The following is a 21682-nucleotide window of genomic DNA, read 5'->3' on the forward strand; positions in this document are numbered from 1 at the left end:
CATAGCTGAGTGTGGCTTGTATTTGTGAAGTAGGAAGCTCACCTTTGCCATTTTCCTATGATGACTCAAAACTGGCCAAATGAGCTCCTACCAATGAGACCCACAACCAAGACTATAGTCCACAGACCCTCTGTAAAGGGAAATCTGTCAGTCATCTAAGATGTAAAACCGAACAGAGATTACACATGGGTACCACCACATGGATGTCCTCTCACCGAATCTGATCTGATTACTCCACATGTCCAAACAAATGACTATGGACAGTCACACTCCTTAGCTGTGGCGCCAGACCTTATGGAAAGGTGACTCAGTGCTCTTGGGCTTCTAGCGAGCTTGCCCTAATGCACCGTCGGGACTGGAGAGTCAAAACAGTACTTCCACACTGCCCTGAAGCTACAGGTCTGCTTGAAACCCACGGGTACAATATCCACACCACTCTCATCACCTCCACGTTTCACTCACCTGTTTGCTCTGAAGAGAAAACAGATGGAGTTCTAAGAGAAGAAACTATTCTCAGCTTAATGGGGTGGCAACTCCAATAACAGTTCCAAGTGTGGCCTCCCTAAAGGGCCAAATTGCAGCGCCACTGGGGTATGCGCTACGGCTAAAGCAAGTACTGTTTTCTATGACCCAGCAGGCCAATCTGATGGGGTGGAGAGTGTCTGAGAGATGGAGTTAAGGTGCCCACCGTAAGACCTCACGTGGCAAGACCTCAGGACAGTCCAGGGCACAGTCCCCCAGGGCTCAAGCAAGCTAAGACTGCTTCATCCCCTAACCATTCTTCTGAGAAGCAGCCCCTGGCGTGCAATTACCTGGAAGGCTGAGAAAAGGAAACCAAGTGACTATGGAACCTGAGCTTCATCATCAGCCGGATTTTATTGAAGCCACTAAGTCCTACTCAGCTATGCTCGGCACCACCACTCTCTCTAGAAGTACAGGTCTTGAAATTGAAAAGCACAAGTAACACATTGCAGTGTGTCTACTTCTGTTGTAGGATCTTTCCTCCCTCAACCCTCATGGCTTCACAGGAGTTCCTGAGGACGTGTCAAGTGAGGAGGAAAAAATCCAAATGTGGTGGATGGCTTTGCGCGATACATTGGCACTGACCAGAATTCCACTGCTGCAGACTTTCGGCCCCCAGCAGAAGCGGCTCTGAAGCACAGTGAAGAAGGGTGATCCTTGGGGAGGGGAGGGCATTAGTCACTTAGTCACTGCAGGGTTTTCTACTTTGAGCTGAAGGCAAGCTGGCCAGAGGAACTAATCCATACCTACTAGCAGACAGTGGTTATCTACCTGTCACAATGATTGGGGACTAGAAAGGAATACAACTAGAAGGTTGGTAACAAAGAGGCTTAAGAAAGAGGTTTGTGGAATGGATACCTCTGAATGGGCCCAAGTGTGAAAATATTTGTGTCTCCATGCTTATCAAAGGTTCCCTCTAGAGAGGAGGTTCTCAATATCAGGAGGAAAGATGATTCTCTAGGGCTATCAGCCAGCCCCCTTCCCTACCCAAAATAATGACTGCTCAAAGGGCATGTAAACAAAATGGACACAGAGGCAAGCAGACAGAGATTACACATGGGTACCACCACATGGATGTCCTCTCACCGAATCTGATCTGATTACTCCACATGTCCAATCTGCAAAGAACACAGTACATGGCCTTCCAACATGGCACCATTCCTGGTAACATGTTAGTTACATTGGACTCTCAGCATCCTAAAATGAACAGATATCTTGTTCTTGTTGAATAGATAATTATTCCAAATATGACTTGCCTTTTCGGCCTATAATGCATTGACCAGCAATAACAACCACAGACTTATGAAGGACTTATTCTCACAGAACACTGCTTCTAACCCAGGTCTCAGAACCCTCAGAAAAGAAGGTTTGATTCACCCTACCAGGTTAAGAACAATGGTCACCTAAGGGACGAAGGGGAGAATAGTGGAGGAATTTGATTCTGAATGCCAACGAAGACCTTAGGGTGAGTTCCAGAAACAGAGGAAGGAAGAAGATTAAAGAGGCTATCTATATTTCCTTTCTTGGTTGGTGTAATGATTTTCCTTCAGCAGTCCAATTCCCGTTCTATTTTTACATAAGATCTGTTGGTGGTAGTTTTACCTTTATAATTGAATGCAGAAGTTATAAGCAATAAAGACAGGGTTGTGAATAAGACCAGAGGAGGAATAAACATCAACCAGACAAGGAGGCTGTGACATTACATTTGAGGAAATGGTACCACATTTTCTAATGATTCAGGAATAATTACAATTGTTTCAAAGTTGCTATTAGGAAAGGAAGCATGTACAGAAGGCAAGGATGATGCTGAGGAACCAAAGTGGGGGATGATGGCAGATCCTACATACCCACTTCCAATCCACATCAGCTTGCCTTCATTAAAGCTCTAAGGTACATTTCCCCCAGATACCCTGGACCAAAGATGCAGACATATGGATCATGTTTAGGCAAACTGGGAAATGACATCCGGATAGAGAAGTGAGCAACTTAAGGACGAGGCTGCATGCAGGGAGAATGAACTGTCTGCCAAAAATGATGGTTGAGGGGCACCCGGGTGGCTCAGTCAGTTGAATGTCCGACTCTTGATTTTGGTCCCAGTTATGATCTCAGGGTCCTAGGATCAAGCTCTGCTTGAGGATTCTCTCCCTCTGCCCCTCGCCCTGCTCTCTTTCTTAAAATAAATAAGTAAAGAAATCTTAAAAAAAAAAAAAAAAAGAATGATAGTTGAAATATGTTCTTCCAGGGCATCTGTGTTGACCTTTCAGTCATCCGTGCTAACATCATGGATGCCAAGCAGCGGAGGGCACAGGTATTTCCACTGTTCCTGAAAGTGAAGTGTCCAACCCTGGTTCTCTAGTCTTCCCAGAGATTCTGTGAGAACCTAATACCATATATTCGTTTCTGCTTCAATTAGATTTAGCGAATTTCATACTTAGCAACTAGGAACCCTGACTAATATAACCAATACATTTATTCTTTACACTAAACTCCCTCTTATCCATAATCAAAAGTGCTCTAGCTCATACAAAGGTTGGAAGTAAAGTGTTCAAAGAACAGGCCTAGACATATGGCATTTACTTTTTATTTATTTAAGTAATCTCCACATACAATGTGGGGCTCGAACTCATGACCCTGAGATCAAGAGTTGCACCTTCTTCTGACTGAGCCAGCCAGGCACCCCAATTTGTGGCACTTATTGACAGAGTCAAGTTGGGGCAGAAATCAGATAAGACTGGAGGGGCACTATATGTAGTGGAGTTTCCGCTACGATGCTGCTATTGCAGGGTTAGTTAGTTAGTTCGTTCGTTCTAGGCTTCAAAAGGCCTGGCTGTGAAGCATCGAAACTTAGATCCCTGAGCCGCCTGGAGATTCCATTAGCCCACAACATACCCTGTAATAAATCTCTCTATCCTTAACTAGCTCACTCAGATGGATTCTGTTGTTTCCAATTATGGCTTTCCAACTTCCTTCAAGTTCACTTTCCTATACTGGAAGGCTACAATGGAAATACTATATTTCTGAGACTCTCTTGTGATTTATTTCTTACAAACAGTTGTAGAAGACCTAAATTCAGAAGCGAGTTAAGCAGCATAGAGGGAAGGGTGCACAGGAATCTGTTTAGCTGCAGCAGAGCTAAAAGGCATAAGACTGTTCCAGAGTCATCAGATCCACTAGAGGCTTCCTAACCCCAAGACCATGGTTAAAGTAGTGTAGTCCGGTAACAGAGGTTAACCCAGCAGCTTCCCACTTCTGGGTGGGGCAGAGGTAGGCGCTCCCCTGTTGGACCATTTCTGTGGAATGTTCTGATGTCCATCCTGGCGCCTACTTCTCCAACCCTATCAATTATCCAAAATTCTATATTAGATACTAGGTATATATAATATATATAAAATTACAAAAAGCAATTATCCAAAATTAAATCCCATTTTGTTTAAGATAGCTTATGTGATTTTATGATCTGCAACTGAAGCTTAAATGATTAAAAACAGCTAGGAAATAGCCTTTGCTGAAAGGAGTTTCTATGTCAAGAGACCTGAATGCATGAAAGAACAGAGACTTTACTGTTCTGTACTTTGAATTTCTCAGGTTCCTTTGTGTATTTCGGATGCTGCTTCTTAGGATATAAAATCCACAAGAGAATATCATTCCCACCCTACAAATGAGAAAAAAAAAAAAACAGATACTCTATGGAACCACTTCAATTCTTGAGCCCACCACAGAGCTAAAGTTGCAAAACAATCAACTGAACTGAAAACTCCAAAATCACTCTGAATAAACACTAGACTCAGGAGACTCACGAACTATTTTTACTTTGGAAAAGCACACACACACAAAGATAACAAATAAAAACAAGGAAGAAAACAACCAAAAATTTACCAAATTACTAAAGGCCAACAGTTAGCTAGGGCAACTGTTTAGCATCTATGGGCGCTCCAGACACCAGGGGGACCCATCCACATTTGCCACGGATCTCCTACCGGTGTTCGTCAGAAAGAACTGGCCCAGAGCAGGAAACCTGAGAAAGCCCCTGCTGGTGGTGAGGGAATTTGAATCTATACAAAGAAATGAAGAAGGGCAGAAATAATAACATTTTTTAAAATAAATAACAATACATAAATAAATATGGGGAAAAAAGATATTTAAAAAAAATCTCTTTAAAAAGATCACTGTCTAAAGGAAAAAATAGCAATAATTCACGGTGGGATTTAGAACATGGGCAGAAGTAAAATGTATGATGAAAAAGGCACAAGAATGGGAGGGAGGAACTAGAAGTATTATCACATGGTTCTTTTTTTCTCTTTCTCTCTCTCTCTTTTTTTTTTTTTTTTTAAGTAAGCTCTTCATCCAACATGGAGCTTGAACTCATGACCCAAAGATCAAGAGTTGCATGCTCTATCAATACTAAGCCAGCCAGGTACCCCAGTCAGATGGTTCTTATAATCTATGTGATTCAATTGGATTTGACTGAAGGTAGATTGTAAACATTAAAGATGCATATTGTAAACCACTAAACAAATAAAAGTTTAATTGGTAAGCCACCAGAAGAGAGAAAACTAGAATAAAAAAAATAATTAAAGGGGCACCTAGGTTGCTCAGTTGGTTAAGCGTCCAGCTCTTGGTTTCAGCTCAGGTCATGATCTGAGGCTCATGAGATCGAGGCCCCCATCCAGCTCCGCGCTCAGCGTGGAGTCTGCTTCAGATTCTTCACCTCTCCCTCCCACTCTGCCCTTCCCCCTGCTCTCTCTCTCTCTAAAGTAAAATAACATCTTTAAAAAAAAAATAATTTTGAAAAGGGGGAAAGAACAGAACAATGGGACAAACTGAAAATTAATGGTAAGAGGATTGGTTTTAAATAAAAAATTACATTATTGATGATGATATTGAAGGTAAATAGTCTAACAATCCAAGTAAAAGGTAGAGATTGTTGGACTGGTTTTAAACTATATTTAGTTTACAAAGCCTACTTTGGACATAAATAAGGTACAAATAAAGGGATGGAAAAAAGATATACCATGTAATCAATAAAATAAAACTGGAGTGGTAATATTAACAGGAGAAAAACCAGATATCACCACAAGGAATATTACCATAAAGAGGCATGATGAAAGATAAAAGGGTCAATTCATTAGAAAAATAATGTATATAGCCAATAAGACAGCTTCAACATAATTAAAGCAAAAAACCTATATTAACTGAAAAAGAAAAACAGAAAAATTCACAATGATAACTAGAGACTTTTAATACTGCTTTCTCAATAACAGAACAAGTAGACAGAAAATCAGTAAGGTTCCAGAAGACTTGAATAACACCATCAATAAATTTGACCTAAGTAGCATTTATAGAACATTCCACCAAATAGCAAAATACCTCTTCTTTTCAAGAGCACATGGAACATTCACCATAATGGAACATATACTGGGATGAGAATCAATCACATGTCAAAAATGTAAGATTTGATTTTTTTACGAAGTATGTTTTCTGATCACAACAGAATTAAACTAGACTTCAGTAACAAAAGTATATGGGAAAAAAAAATCACAAAACTTATCTCTAAATAACCCATGAGTCAAAAAGCGAATCAGAATGAAAAATGAAAATACTTTGAAGGAACAAAAATGAAAACACTACTTATCAAAATGTGGAGAGAGGCCCCGTAGCACAGGGCCTGCTGAGGTTGAGACAGGAATACTGAAGAAGCCCTCCCACATTCCAGGCCCCACATCAAGCCCAGTTAAGAATCTGAAGTCTGTGGGTGTTCAGATCACCTGCTATTCATCCCTTCATGGAGATGGACCCGCCCCTCCAAACAGTATCAGATGGCCAGACGTACAACACACAACACTGAAGACAAAAGACTGGAGGGGCGCCTGGGTGGCTCAGTTGATTAAGCCATTGCCTTCGGCTCAGGTCACGATCCCAGAGTCCTGGGATCGAGTCCTGCATCAGCTTCCCAGCTCCATGGGGAGTCTTCTCCTCCCTCTGACCTTCTCCCCTCTCATGCTCACTCTCACTTACCCTCTCAGATAAATAAATAAAATTTCTTTAAAAAAAAAAAAAAAAGAAATTCAAAAGAGAGGAGACTGACAGTGGTTTCTGAGTCACAGCTACTCACACATCCCAGGGGACGATGACACCGTGTAGGGCCACAGTGAGTCACTAGGGGCTGTGAGAGTGAGGTTCTGTGTAACAAGAGGGTGAGGTATGGCCTGGTTCTGAAGAGGGTTCCCATGGGAGGAGGTGACTGGCTTCTCTGAGTAATTCTGTGGGCTGGCAGGGAAGTGAAACCCAAAAGGCTGAAGGAGGGACGGGGAGATGCTAGTAAAACAGAGATGAGGAGCCTTTCCTGCTGGAGGGCCATCTCCAACAAGAGCAGTGGAACTCACAGTTAAGTTTTTGGGGCCCAGTGAGGCTCATAAATGTCAAGACAGCACATGAAATGTTAGGCCTTCCAATACAGAACAAGCACCAGATCCAAACCTGGCCCAACTACAGATTTGATTAATATATTAAAGGATATACTAATATACTTAAGGCTGTCTTAAAAAGTTAAGACAGCATAGATGGCTAGATGTGGAATTTAAACAGATTAAAAATATAAAAAATAAAATATAAATGTTAGCAAAATATGCTATCATATTTGAAGAATTCCTTTAGCAAGTGTATCAGTATACTGGACATTGCCAAGAAAAGAATTAGTGGTACTGGAAGATAAATAAATATATAAATCATACACACTAACACAAACAGCAGGTCCCGGCTCTTGGAAACTCACAGAATAATTACAAAGGAAAACACACCCAGGAGCATTGTAGCAGTAAAACTGCTAAAAAAACAAAACAAACAAACAAAAAAACCCAAACAAACAGAAGTAGAGAGAAAATCTTGAGCACAAAGAAACATTTACATACACAAGAACTTCTTGTCCAAAACTACGTAAGCCAGAGAGACCTCTTTAGAATACTGAAAAAGAAGAAAAATGAGTTCCATAAAGAAAGAAAATCATTTTTGTTAAAGAGGACAGTAAGATGGTTTTGAGAAAAAGCTAAAATCACTATCAGCCAAACACACACTACCAACAAATGATTACATTACAAGGAAGTTTCAACCTTAAAAAGATACTAGGAAAAGACAAAACATGTAAGCCTAAAGCAAGCTGAAGAAAGGAAACAGCAAACATAAAAGCAGAAATCAATGAAAGAAAAAAATCAATCAAACAAAAAACTGGTTCTTCGCAAAGATCAATAAAACTGACAAACTCCTAGCTGGACTGATGAGGAAAAGAGAAAGAAGAGCTAAATTACCAGTGTCAGGAATGCGAGAGGGGCATCACTACTCCATCCCAAAGACCTTCAAAGGGTAATAGAAGATTATGATCCCCTTTATGACAATAAACTAGACAACTCCAGAACAAATGAACAAGGAGAAGTGGTGAGCAAGATACAGGAGTAGGAGAAACCTGTCTCTGTACCTGACAGCTATGGACAAATGAAAACAGCTCTGGGAGGATGGATATGGGAAGAGTCAAGCAAGCTCCTCTGGCAACACAGTGGGGCAATAAAAGGGTCACTGCAGAGGCAGCTGAGACATCTGGAAATAGCTAAGAACAAAAAAGAAGGGTAAAGGCTATCAGTATAAGCCATGTAGTGGTGCCACTGTGGTCTCCAGTGGCCTGATGTGCAGAGGAGCCCAGCAGCCATTGCCACCAAGGACCTCAAGAGCCCTCAGGACAGCTGCAGAATGCCTGCCACATTCACAGCAGAGGACTCTGCAGCATTTATTGGTGTGGACTCCAACAGCCCGCTCTGCAGAGGAAACAGACAGCTTCTGCCACTGAGGTAACCAACAGCCACTGCTGATACTGACCTCGCAAAGAGGCAAACGCTGCTGCGCCCCTCCCACAAGACACTGCTGGAATGAACAATTATATACCCACAAATTGGATAATCTAGAAAGGATGATTGCCCTAGAATGCTATCCATGGACTTCTCAAATAGAAATTTCCCCATTTCAAAGAGGTTTATAAGCTTAATTAAAGAGAACAATTCCATAAACACAAAGACAAAAGGAAGTACATAATAGTAGATAAGATTATCCAGTATTTAAAATCCAGGTTAGATACCACATACCATTAAGAGGAGTCAAGGATTGAAACCTATAAAGCAAATTTTCCTACTTTGCTTGGTATAGGCCGTTTCCAAATTAAAGGTCCACATCAAATTTAGGCTCAACAATTAGTAAGGTAACTAGAAAATTTTAAAAGTTCTAAAGGACAGCAACAAACTAAAAAAGCAGAGCTCAGAAAAATATTTAGCGCAAACAGTCAGAAAAGCTATCCATATTTTAACCCTGGAACTCAGAGCTTCCTGACCTTGAGTCTTAAAATTACTTCCCAAAACAAATGTTAACTTCTCCCTCTGTAACACCAGCCTTCATTCTAAGTGGAGCAGATAAAAATTACTAAGTCACGAGCTTGCTAAATGGTTTACTAGATTCCTAATAAAGACAAAATATTCCCACCCCAACATTTTATTTACAATCTTCTACTTACAAAGTCTTGACGTATATCATTGAAGTCTTTGCCATATTTTTCCAGTGCCTCTTCAAATAAACTAGCTTCAGAGGCTGACCACTCTTCCATTTCATCTCTGCATAACACAGGTCCTCCAAGTGGTACTAAGACACTAATTGCACTGCTCAAATCATAGCTGTGCCTATACAACGTATCCATAGCGTGAAACTAAAGAAAACAAAATAGAAAAGATTGGTCAGAAATGCAAACTTGCTAGGTTATTTATGAACAGAAATACTAAAATACATGATGCACTTAAAACTAACACTAATATATTTAGGTGTTTGTTTTTTAAGTAACAAAATAAAGAAAAATTTAAACCTCAGATGACCTTATATTACCATTTATTGCTTTAAGAAAATGCTGATTTGTACCTTATAAGATGGGTATTTTAAAAAATGCATTCATTTGTTACAGTAACCTGCATGTGAAGAGTCAGAGCCTCTTAAGTAATTACACTGGAAAGCCAGTAAATTTCACCATCTTCTTGGTTACCAAAATCACTTCAGCTACTGCACAGGGTTGGCACAGCCTTCCTTGATAAGGGAAAAAGAGATGATATACCAGAAAGGGGAAGAACAACTCTCAGGTTGGATTAAGAGAATGTCCTAAGAACGAGAGATAGAGAAAACAATGGAATTGAGAACGAGGTGACACAACAACAAAACTATACATCTATGTTAAGTGAAACAAAAGTACGTATCCATGCAAAAACAGTAACTGGGTTAGAATTTTGTAAGACCAAGAAGAGATGACCAGGCTTGCCTGTATCAGCTAGGCTGCGAGGGTTTCCTATATATTTCAAGAGACAGTGATAGGAAGAGTCATCTGAAAGGAAGACAGATGAAGAATATATATCTGGCTTTTTGCAAAAGTACCTTGGGTCTAGCTTACTTTTAAAAGACATTCTTTTGCCCATTAGAAGCAGTGAATAAACTTAGGTTCCTAAACTTTAAGCTTTGAAAAACTTGAGATGGTTTTTCTACCCGAGAGAAAGATTCATTCATAACATATATGCACACTGGTATGCGCAGCAGGAAAACTGCAAAAGGCGATGATTGGCTCTGCTGTGTCTGGATAAGCATATAGGTGTGGCCCAGATTTGGTTGGCAAGGTGACCAAATCCTTCCCAAGTTAGAACTAGTTCTATTTAAACTTTCTAACACATGAAAGCCAAGTCTTGGACCTTGAACACAAAGTATCTTCTGAAATTTTCAGAAAATGGGGATAGCATCACATCTACTGGACAACACAGCTCTTAAAATGTAGCTTGTAAGTGAGTTCCCTATTCATAAAAGAATATAAAACTAGCTCAAATATCATAGTCACCTACTAAAAAGAATCACTGGCTACAGTATGCACTAAAAAGACATATTTAGGGCTCCTGGGTGACTTCAGTTGGTTAGGGGTCTGCCTCCGGCTCAGGTGATGATCCCAGGGTTCTGGGATTGAGCTGTGCGTCAGGTTCTCTGTTCAGTAGAGAGTCTGCTTCTCTCTCTCCATTTCCCTCTGTCCTTCCCCTGACTCATGCAGGTCTCTCTCTCAAATAAATAAATAAAATCTTAAAAAAAAAAATTTACACTTCATACATTAAGACATTGGAAAGGATCTAGAATAGAAATTTGTTGACAGTACTGAAGACAGGATTTAGGACAGACAGACATGTTTAAGGTATGGTAACTAACTGCTTTATCAAGGATTAGCATCTCTCTTAATTAAATCACCAGACTCCACAAAACAAAAGCAAGTAGGAATTTCATTATCTATTTCCTAGTTACAATCACAGCTAAGACCACTGGCCATGTATAGGCTTATTGCTGTATGTATCACAATCATGGAATAATAACTTGAATTTTCAAGAGAATTTCTTCCCACTCTTGTGCAGCAAGGGTTATAAAAATGTTACAATTGATCTTTATTCTTTGCCTGTGCTCTGCAAACTTGAGAATCAACTGAACACTTTTCTAGCTAACCTTCCCACTTGATAGATTCAACAGTTCAAGTACTTACTGTACAATGCTAAACACTTCACATCGTCCCTGAAATTATTGTTTCTAGATAACTGATCTAAGAAAGTGAAAACAGAGTCCAAGAGCATTTAGGGATCCCTTCAATTAGTAATCTATTACTATAAACAATTATTTTTGAAACTAAATTTATGAAGGGGAACAAAACTGAAAAAGATTCAATGGTATTCAAAATCAATAATTACACCAATTAACTGTGCTGCTGAGATTCCTCAGGAGGTAGAAGTCATTTTTATAATTAACAGGTGCTCTGAAACCAAAAGTCACAGAATTAAGTGAGTTTTTCTCAGCTGATATTATACCAGCCACTCAAAGTGTGAAAGGATTTTCAGCCTTTTGTTCATGTGAGATGAATGAAAAGGCTTTTCTTACAGGCACTTTTTTAAAATGACAGGCTATTATCTAATAAGGTTTCAAAGAACCAAAGTAATATCATAGCCTTTAAAAGTGATTATGACCAAAAAGTGAAGTGATTCGACTGTTGATTAGATTGTTACAAAGGTTCTTTTCTTTACAGTGTTATAGAACACTGAAGTAATAAGCATTTGCTTTCAGAAGACTAACTCATGCTCTGTCACAAATCAAATGGAAAGAATGGGTCCAACTTACAGCTGACTGGAGGCTCTGAAACCCCCAAAGCCCACTTTTGAAACCCCCAAAGCCCACTTTTGAAACCCAGCCCAGAGGAGAGTGTTGTTGTGATTAGTAGGTGTAGAAAATAAACATCCCATCAGACATATGCACTGTGGAATTCCTAGGGAATAATTTTATTGACACTGATGACCAACTTCATAAAGAAACCAGAGGATCAAATTATGTGCTAGGAGTCCATACGCACTGCATCTTTCTGACACATATAGGTGGCTCCTTTTTTTGTTTGTTTTTGTTTTTTTCAAAAGATTTTATTTATTTATTTGTCAGAGAGAGAGACACAAGCATGCAGAGTGGTTGGCAGAGGCAGAGAGAGAAGCAGGCTCCCTGCTGGACAAGGAGTCCAATGCGGGACTCAATCCCAGGACCCTGAGATCATGACCTGAGCCGAAGGCAGTGGCTTAGCCGACTAAGCCACCCAGGCTTCTCTAGGTGGCTCCTTCTGAATGAACTTTTATATAGTCCGATCTTATCCTAAAGAGCTATACTGCAAGTAAAACACAGACCGAGACAACATTAAGTGAAGATTCTCAGAAAGAGGCTAAGACATGGGAGTTTGACATATGACTTACGGTTTATCAGTAAGATAGTAAAAAATTTCAAGAGCTACACATGTAAAAGAACACACTGGCTGATTCCATTTATTTTCTTAAGATTTACTTATTTATTTTAGAGAGAGAGTGAGTACATGCACGCGAGTGGGAGGAGGGGCAGAGGGAGAAGGAGAGGGAGAGAATTTCAAGTTGACTCCTCACTGAACACGGAGCCCCACACGGGACTTGATTCCTGGACGCTGAGATCATGACCCAAGCAGAAATCAAGAGTTGGTCGCTTAACTGATCCAGGTGCCCGTGGCTGATTCCATTTAAATGGATTTTGAGAAAAGTAACATTCAGTAGTAAGAGAAGTCAAAATAATGATTACCTCAGATGCAGGGGGTAGGGGGGTGATCACTGAGGAGAGGCACGATAGAACATTTTGGGATTCTGATAGGGCTCTTTAATCTAGATCTGGGTGGTGATTACATGAATGTATACACACATAATTTATGAGCTATGCACCTAAGTGTACTTAATACACTTCACTGTATGTATACCTCAATTTAAAGACAAAGAATTTAAAGACTAAATGTAAAAAAAATTGGAAGTCTTCCCTCTTAGATACTTTGCAAAGATACCATGTTTTCAATAGAGATACAGATACACACGACAAGATCCATTCAAATCTAAATTTAAAAAATCATAAGAACTGAGCACAAGCTGTTCTCTCTGCCAAATAGTGGTGAAGGTGTTGTCACATTTCATCTCATTCATAACAGATGGAGATGACAAACAGAAGTATTTTAGGAGAAAGACTGACAATGAAATCTTGGCAGTGAAATTCTCATCTTTTGTTCATTAAGTAGAATCACGCTATGGTAGACTAGATTATTATTCAGCAAATATTCACTCCCTCCCCTGGACCTCCACAGGAGAGCATTCTTCTACTCCACGGATACTGCACCTGGCCATGTGACCTGACTGGCAGTAAGATGCTCAGGATATGTGGCATAACAGAGCCTTGACATGTGTTTCCATGTCTGGACTTGCCCTCTTGAGCTACTGGCTTTTTTCACAGAGGATGAGATCTACATGGAGCAGATCTGGACTCATCCTGCAGCTTGTCACCTAAAGTGGCCCAGTCTAGTTCAGCAGAATCCTAGAAAATCTGCACAGGAGTATTTAAGACAACACTTCTTGTTATAAGCCACTGAAATACTGGGTAGTGTAATAAGAACTTATTCAGTCCATGCTAGATGTGCTGTGAGCAGACAGCCCTCAGCTATCATGTCTGGAATGATCTTGATTTAAGAAAGATTCATCAGCCAAGGCCGTGCCCTCTTCCTGGGGCTGCCGTCACCCAATGATGCAGGAATACAAAGGTCCCACCTGTTACACTGATTTGGGACAATGCTTCAAAGTGTCCCAGGAAGCTGGCTGAGGCCTTCATTCATACTGTACCATAGCCCACCTTTTTCCTCTGTTCAATCCTGCCTCCTTCCTTCTCTTCCACAGGTGTTGACTCCTAATTAATTGCCTACATACAAATCTCCATCTTAGAGTCTGTTTCTCAAAATCCAAGCCTGTAACATGTAGCATTATTTTGGCAACAGCTAACTGATACACATATATATTCAACCCTAATTATTGATTAGCATTTTACAAAAAACTTTACATGTGTACCTCCAGCACAAATCATAGCATTCAGAACACCAAATCTATTTGAAAATTAATGAGCATATGGTTTTTTTCCAAGCAGAAGGTGAATATAAACTCTTATGAGTAAACTGTAAAGTATGATCAAGGCAAAACATTTTATACATAAAAGAGAAGTATGTCATCCATTCTCAATTTTTGCTTCAGTGTCTAGTACTCAAATCAAAATCCCTCATTCATCCACAAATGTGTTAAGACTTAGTTGTCATTCACTCACATCAATCTACAAGACACCCTGAGTCATGTCCTTATGTGCAGTCGTACCTTCCGATTATTATCCCAAGAACGCTACAGGGTGGCAGGGCCACAGCAACCCCAGGGCCCCAAATGTCATTTGCATGAGCACAACTAGGACTTTTTGCCCTCCTCTCACCAGCTCTGATTTTAGATACAAAGCAGACAAATATTTAAGAACTATGTGAGGAAACTGAAGAACAGCCAAGGCAGGCAAGGGGAGGCTAAAATAATTCAGGAAGAAGTAGGACAGGTAAGCTCCCACACTGACTTGAGCTTTTACCTTGAAGGCATTTTCCAGACTGCTACATGGCAGAATGGACAAAAACAGAAAGCTCCCTTCTTACTAGGCTGAGGTAAAAGTGTGTAAGACCTGGGGAGCAAAACCCTGTGGAGGATTATATGTTCCAGGCCCTAAAGGGAAGTACAATATATTAGGAGAATTGGTATCATAAGTGTTCTCTAACCACAACTCCCAAGGCAATTAAGATAAATTTATGAACCTCATTTCCTTGGAAATGAACTCATAATTAAAAGCAAAATTATAAAATAACTTAAGAAATACTCAGAACCAAATGATAATAAATATACTACATATGAAAGTATAGGAGATATATAGAGAGGTACATTCTTCACATTCTTAAATACTGATGATGGAAAAGTAGACAAAGTTGATAGGTTTAAAATCAGTCTTAAAAAGCTGGAATAGGAATATCAGAGTAAACCCAAAGAAAAATAGAAGGAAGAAAATAATAAACACGGAAAAAAAAAACCTAAATAGAAAACATACAATTAAAAAAAAAAAATCAACCAAATTAAAATCTCACTCTTTTAGAAAAAAAAAGAAAAATCTGTCAAAACTATCAAGAAAAAAATGGGAAATGACACATACAAACAGTAACAGGATGATAAGCTAGTTATAACTATATACTATATAACTATATACTAGTTATAACTATATAGTATATATAGTTATATACAACCACAACCCAAACTAAGGGACATTCTGTAAAATAAATGGCCTATACTTTCAAAATGCCACAGTCACAAAAGACAAAGAATGAGGAATTATTCAGGACTGAAGGGAATTAAAGCGATAGGACAACTAAATGCAATAAGTGATTCTCAAGTAGATTTTGGACCAGGAAAAAATTTTTTCTTTTGTTGTAAAGAAACTAGATAACTAGAACAACTAGTTATCTAGTTGTTATCTACTAGCTATCTACTAGATAGCAACTAGTTATCTAGTTTCTAGTAAAGAAACTAGATAACTAGAGCAACTAGAAAATCTCACTAAAGCCTCTAGATTAGATAACAATATTATAGCAATGTTCATTTCCTGCCTTTATGATATATTTAGAAGGAAGAATAATTTATTTCATTTTTTTTACTGCAGTGGTAGTCTTATTAGTTTTAATTCTAATTTATAGCCTTGGAAACATGGATAGTACTCTTAAGTTTTGGGAAACGGAGTTAAAAAAATTATAGGAATTCTCAGTTAATCAATTTAATACTCATTTTGAAGACTACATTTCTACCTAAAATGTTAATCTAAAGATTTATATATTCTAGGGGCACTTGGGTGGCTCAGTCAGTTAAGCGACTGACTTTTGGTTTCAGTTTAGGTTGTGACCTCAGAGTCATGAGATGAAGGCCTGCATTGGGCTCCACGCTTAGTATGGAGTCTGCCTGGGACTCTCCCCACGTTTAGCTCTGCCCCTCCCCCATGCTCACTGTCTCTCTCTCTCTCTCTCTCAAATAAATAACTCTTTAAAAAAAAAATAAAGATTTATTCTGCTGAGTAAAGTTCCTTTAAATGTTGCAATGAATGTGATTTACAAACCATCCCCAGATTCCCAGTACCCTCAAGGCCCTAAATGAGTATGTGATTTCAATAGGACTCACAAATGAAGAGAACGAAGGGCATGATTAATGGCTAGCATTTTTTTACAGAGTTAATATCCAAAAAATAAAATTGCTATTGGTTAAGTCAACTTTGTCTTTTCAGGAAAGTAAGTTAATCACTTTTCCATGTTTTTCTTTTTTTTTTTTTTTTTAAAGATTTTATTTATTTATTTGACAGACAGAGATCACAAGTAGGCAGAGAGGCAGGCTGAAAGAGAGAGAGGAAGAAGCAGGCTCCCCGCCCCTGATGTGGGACCTGATCCCAGGACCCTGGGATCACGACCTGAGCCGAAGGCAGCGGCTTAACCCACTGAGCCACCCAGGCGCCCCTCCATGTTTTTCTTAATGGGAAGATTTTTATTATAAAAATTGTTGCTTGTTTTAGGGGGAAGATCTTTAAATCATGTAATTTCCTTGTAACAATTATATTAAAATAGGGCACCTGGGTGACTCAGTGGGCTAAGCGTCTGACTTTGGCTCAAGTTATGATCCTGGGGTCCTGGGACTGAGCCCCACATCAGGCTCCCTACTCAGTAGGGAGCCTGCTTCTCCCTCTCCTTCTACCCCTTCCACCTCCACCCTCATGCACACATGCTCTCAGAAAAATAAAAAATTAAATGTATGATTGATCATAATGTAATGACCATATTCAAACTTGAAAATCTACTACAATGACAGTAAATATGGCATGACAAAAGCCCTTTTAGACAATCAATAATGCCATTATCAGAAGTAAATGAGACACAACAAAACTAGGGGCAGGGGGAATGTATCACTGTTATCATCATCTCAATAGACAACTAATATTACTAAGCCCTCACTGTGCCGGACACTGTTCTAAGTGATTCACAAGTACTACTTGGTTTAATTCTAAAACTGATGCTATATAACTCAGAGATAGCTTTTTCCAGAGGCTGGAAAGAGGGTGTCAGAGATCTTCCCCAGAACACCGAGACATCATATCTCTGTCTCTCCCAGTGTGGACACAGCCTCAAGAGCCAGAAGAGCCCAGCATTTGTGAGTATGACCTTAAACAAAGGTGCATAAACTACTCAATGTAATTTCTTCTGCAATGTTGATGGAAATTCAGAAAGACTTGTACCATAGCAAGAAATCACTTACCTTTCACCCAATCTGGGAGGCCAGTTTCAGAATTCTATTCTCCGAGAGTCCGGAGGCCCAGGAAGCTGCCCCAAGGTATGCTCTGGGGAACCCCTGAAAAGCCATCAGTTTCTCTATGCTTGGACACATACATCGGCAATTTACAGACGTGTGTCTGTACACACTCTTCTTGTCAGCAGATAACCCCCAAAAGCAGGACAGGCAGGTTTTATACAACTCTTATTCCCATCGCAGATGCAGAAATTCAGGCTCAGGTAGGTTAAGTAACTTGCCTAAGGCTAAATGGCTCTTAAGCTATAGATCCAGGGGGAAAAGCCCATAGAATCATAAAAGTATATCCATTTGTACCTCCATGTTCATAGCAGTAATAGTCACCATAGCCAAAAAGTAGAAGCAACCCAAATTTCTACTGACAGATGAATGAATATGATAAAATATTATGCAGACTTAAAAAGGAAGAAAATGATGACAGAGATTACAATACGGAAGAACCTGAAAACATTAAGCTGAGTGAAATAAGTGAGTTACAGAAGGGCATATACCGTATAGTTCCACTTAAATGAAAGACCTAGAATAGCCAAAGTCACAGCAACAAAAAGTAGAATGGTGGATGCCAAGGGCTGGGGAATAGGGAGTTATCCTTTAATGAGTACAGTTTCTGCTGGGGAAGAAGAAAACATTCTGGAGATGGATGCCGGTGTTGACTGTGTGACAACGTGAATGCTTCAGGCCAGAGAAGAATACACTTAAACACGATTAAAATGGCAAATTTCATGTTGTGCCAACTTGACCACAGGTTTTAAGCAAATATATCCAATGCCTAAAACTTTCTATAATTCCTGGTCTTTAGACTGTGTCTGTTCAGCTCTGATGACATAATGAAGCTAGAAATTCAAATATATGTAATCACTCTTAGTGAGGAGATGAATTCAGTAAAAGATTGACTAAAATGCTAAGTAACACTTTATCAAAAGTAACATACTCCAGGGGCGCCTGGGTGGCTCAGTGGGTTAAAGCCTCTGCCTTCGGCTCAGGTCATGATCTCAGGGTTCTGGGATCGAGCCCTACATCGGGCTCTCTGCTCAGCAGGGAGCCTGCTTCCTCCTCCCTCCCTCTCTCTCTCTCTCTGCCTGCCTCTCTGACTACTTGTGATCTCTGTGTGTCAAATAAATAAATAAAATCTTAAAAAAACATACTCCAGTGACCTATTTTAATAAAACTTACTGTCTTATTCATTCTCAGATATTTAACGAACATCTAGGATATATACCAAAAACTATGCTCGGTGCTGGGAATTCAGCAGTGAGGATAATGAGGATACAGTCGCTAAACTAATGGATGCTACAAGCCAATATGTAAGGAAGGGGAAGAAGAGAGGGAGAGACACACATTAATGAGATAATCACAAAAATAAGTGTTTACTTACAAACAACGAACATGGAGGAATGTGGTTGGTTCTCTACAGGAGCACGACACAAAGTAATCTGCCGTAGTTGGATGGATTAGGCAAGACAGGAAGAAAGAAGAGTTAAGGTGGAGCTGTGAGGGCATCCAGGCAAAGGAAAGTGAAGTTGCAGAGGTCCTGTGGCAGGAGGCACACCACGGAACCAAAGGCAGGCTACAGGCTGGCTGGCCCCAGAGGGCACAGAGGAAGTGTCAGGGCAAGCACGGGACTAGAGAGGGGCCAGATAAAACCCCACAGGTTTTTTGTTGACGGTGGTGGGGATTTTTGACTGTTTTAAGGATATGGGTTTTTACCCTGAAAGCAATTAAAAGCCACTAAAAGAATGTAAGATAGGAGATAGCAAAATCAGAAGTGCATTTTAAAAAGATCAGATAGAAGAATTAGAGATGTTCCAGGATGCAGTCTCCTCCCTACAAAATCAACACAGCCTGACTTTTCTCAGAACCAGACTCAGCATCACAAAACCTGTCTCTAGTACTGATTCTGTCACTAATTAAATATGAATCTTCATATAAGCTACTTCATATTATCTCTAATATGATCTATCCTTGAAGATTTCTAAGGCCTTGAACAACTCAAAAAACTCTTCTTCTAAGATCTTGTCCTCCAACTTGCTTTAGTCCTCAGGATCCAAGGAAAAGAGAAATCTAATACATATATAATTACCTGTTCTCCGAGACTGAGGCTCCCTACCAGTGCACATGGCATTCGGCCCCACCAGCCACAGGGTACAGACCACAAACAGGAAGTAACAGGCTAGGCCTTCCACCAACAACCACTTACTGACCACCTCTGGATTTACTTTGTTCTAAGGAATTCTGTTTTCACAAAGGGGAGAAGTGAGGTCAATGTAGGCTGTAAACTGATTTCCTTTCTCTCTCTGCCTATTGTACAAAATTGTACACATTACATTTTAATGAAATGAGAGTGAAATCCATAGAGCCTTCATGACAACTTCCATTTTTTAACAATTATAAATCTTAGCATGCATCTTAAAGTAGTGTTTGAAATTCAGTCTAGCTATGATTTTACCAGATCTCAAAAAAAGGATGTCAGACCTAAGGATCTGCAGGCAGCTTAAATACCTGCTCCCAAAACAGGACTGGTGATTCAACAAGCAGCATACAGAGTCTAAGATAAACAGATGCTTTGGATTAGGAATGCTGAAAGCCAACAGCAGTTCTCACAGGATAAACCGTAGAGAAAGTCACCTAGAACAGCCCTCCGCCCAAGGCCCTGCAGTTCTAGAACTCCACCTCTGAATGAAAGGTCTTCAGCTACAGACTGGTCACCTGACGGAGATAGATACTAACCTGATTTATACAGACCTGAAAACACTGACAGAAAAAATAAGACCTTGACTCTCCAAATTCAACTGAATGATGAATCTAATTTTCATTTAATGGCATAAAACAACATATCAGCTTTTCATATGATAAAACAATCTGTAAGACTCATGTTAGCAACTTATAACTAATCAATATTTAGCAACTCCCTCTCACTTCTATAGTAATGCCCCAGGATCTTATATGTTAACATCAAAGAGAAGGCATATCATGATATCACTGTTCAAACAGTGCAGGTCATGGCACCTTAGAGGTGCAGGTCATGGCACCTGAAATAACAAAGGCCACTGATTTCTTCCTGCTTTTGTGACCTCTGAAAGATGTCAGTTTTATGGCATTGAAAATAATCTCAACCAAAGGAGCACCTGAGTGGCTCAGTTAGTTAACGGTCTGCCTTTGGCTCAGGCCATGATCCTGGGGTCCTGAGCCCCACGCTGGGCTCCCTACTCAGTGGGGAGCCTACCTCTCCTTCTCCTCCCCACCTGTGCACTTCTCTCTCACCATCTCTCTCTCCCACAAATAAATAAAATCTTAATAATAATAATAATCTCAACCCAAGAACAACATATATAAGTCCAAGTAAAGCTGAACCTAGAGTAGTTTGAGCAGGAAACCAAAGCATTGCAATGCTGTAGACAAAAGAGCAGATCTTCAGTGCAGCCTAATCCAAGACAGACAACAATACAGATTTTTAAGCCCAAACCATTTTAACGAGAGTGAGGGAGAAGAGGTAATCTGGGAGAGGGAATGTATCAGTTAGAGGTAAGAACAGATCAAATCCTGTCTCTGAAACCAGCTGTACAAACATGACAAAACACAATTTCTTGGGCCTCCGAGGACATTTCTGCTTTAAAAAGTAACAGTTAGAGTAGTAAACAATTTAAGATAATAGATGTCAACACAAAGTGGCTTCCCAACTGCTAAACACCAAAGGAAACGAAAACACTGGAGCGTGTAAAAGCCCCTGCCTAGGAGCGTGCAGGCCAGGACTGCAGCAGATACACACAGAATGATGTTTAGACTGATTAAGGTACATAGGTCATGTTCTCTTTAAAGTACTTCTTCTATAAACAGCCTTCACGGACAGAAACAAATACTGAGTCTGAAAAACTGCCCTCTTTGAAAAAAATTCACCCGCTGTCCCACCAGGCACCACCAGTGGGAAGCAGAGAGTCGCTGGAATGGGAACCAAGAGCCCACGCACCCGCTCTTCACCTGTTCACACCTAGCTCCGGGCAAACAACCCCGACTGTCACAGAGCTCTGTAGCTTCTCAAGACTAGGCCTTGCCCCTTCACTCCTGACTGGGGAGGGAATCTGCTGCACTACACCTGGGAGAGCATCGGTCATGATGATCTGGTAAGCATTCTCGTCATGATGATCTGGTAAGCATTCTCTCAGAAGAACAGTGTTAAACAGTGTTAAACCACAAGAGATTGGCTATGTAAGTAACAAGTTTATCTATATAAGCATGGTCATGCAACATTAAAAAGAAAAAAAAAAAACCTTTCTGATACTTATAATATGAAAAGGTTCATTTTATATTGTTAGGAAAAACATGTTGGGAGGAGGCAAAGTACAAAACTC

General features: G+C 40.0%; 1 protein-coding gene across 6 annotated transcripts in view; it reads right to left on the bottom strand.

The window, feature by feature from the left end:
- MTA3 (metastasis associated 1 family member 3) overlaps nucleotides 1-21682 on the bottom strand; it is a 214257-nt gene that overhangs the window by 41428 nt on the left and 151147 nt on the right. For all 6 annotated transcript variants that reach the window (XM_045079170.1, XM_045079166.1, XM_045079167.1 and 3 more), the window contains exon 9: nucleotides 9071-9259. In XM_045079170.1, coding sequence (XP_044935105.1) covers nucleotides 9071-9259 — 189 coding nt within the window. The remainder of the gene's footprint in view (nucleotides 1-9070; nucleotides 9260-21682) is intronic.

This window comes from Mustela putorius, unplaced genomic scaffold, assembly GCF_011764305.1.
Source record: "Mustela putorius furo isolate JIRA1106 unplaced genomic scaffold, ASM1176430v1.1 tig00000281_pilon_pilon_pilon, whole genome shotgun sequence".
Classification (NCBI taxonomy): Eukaryota; Metazoa; Chordata; class Mammalia; order Carnivora; family Mustelidae; genus Mustela; species Mustela putorius.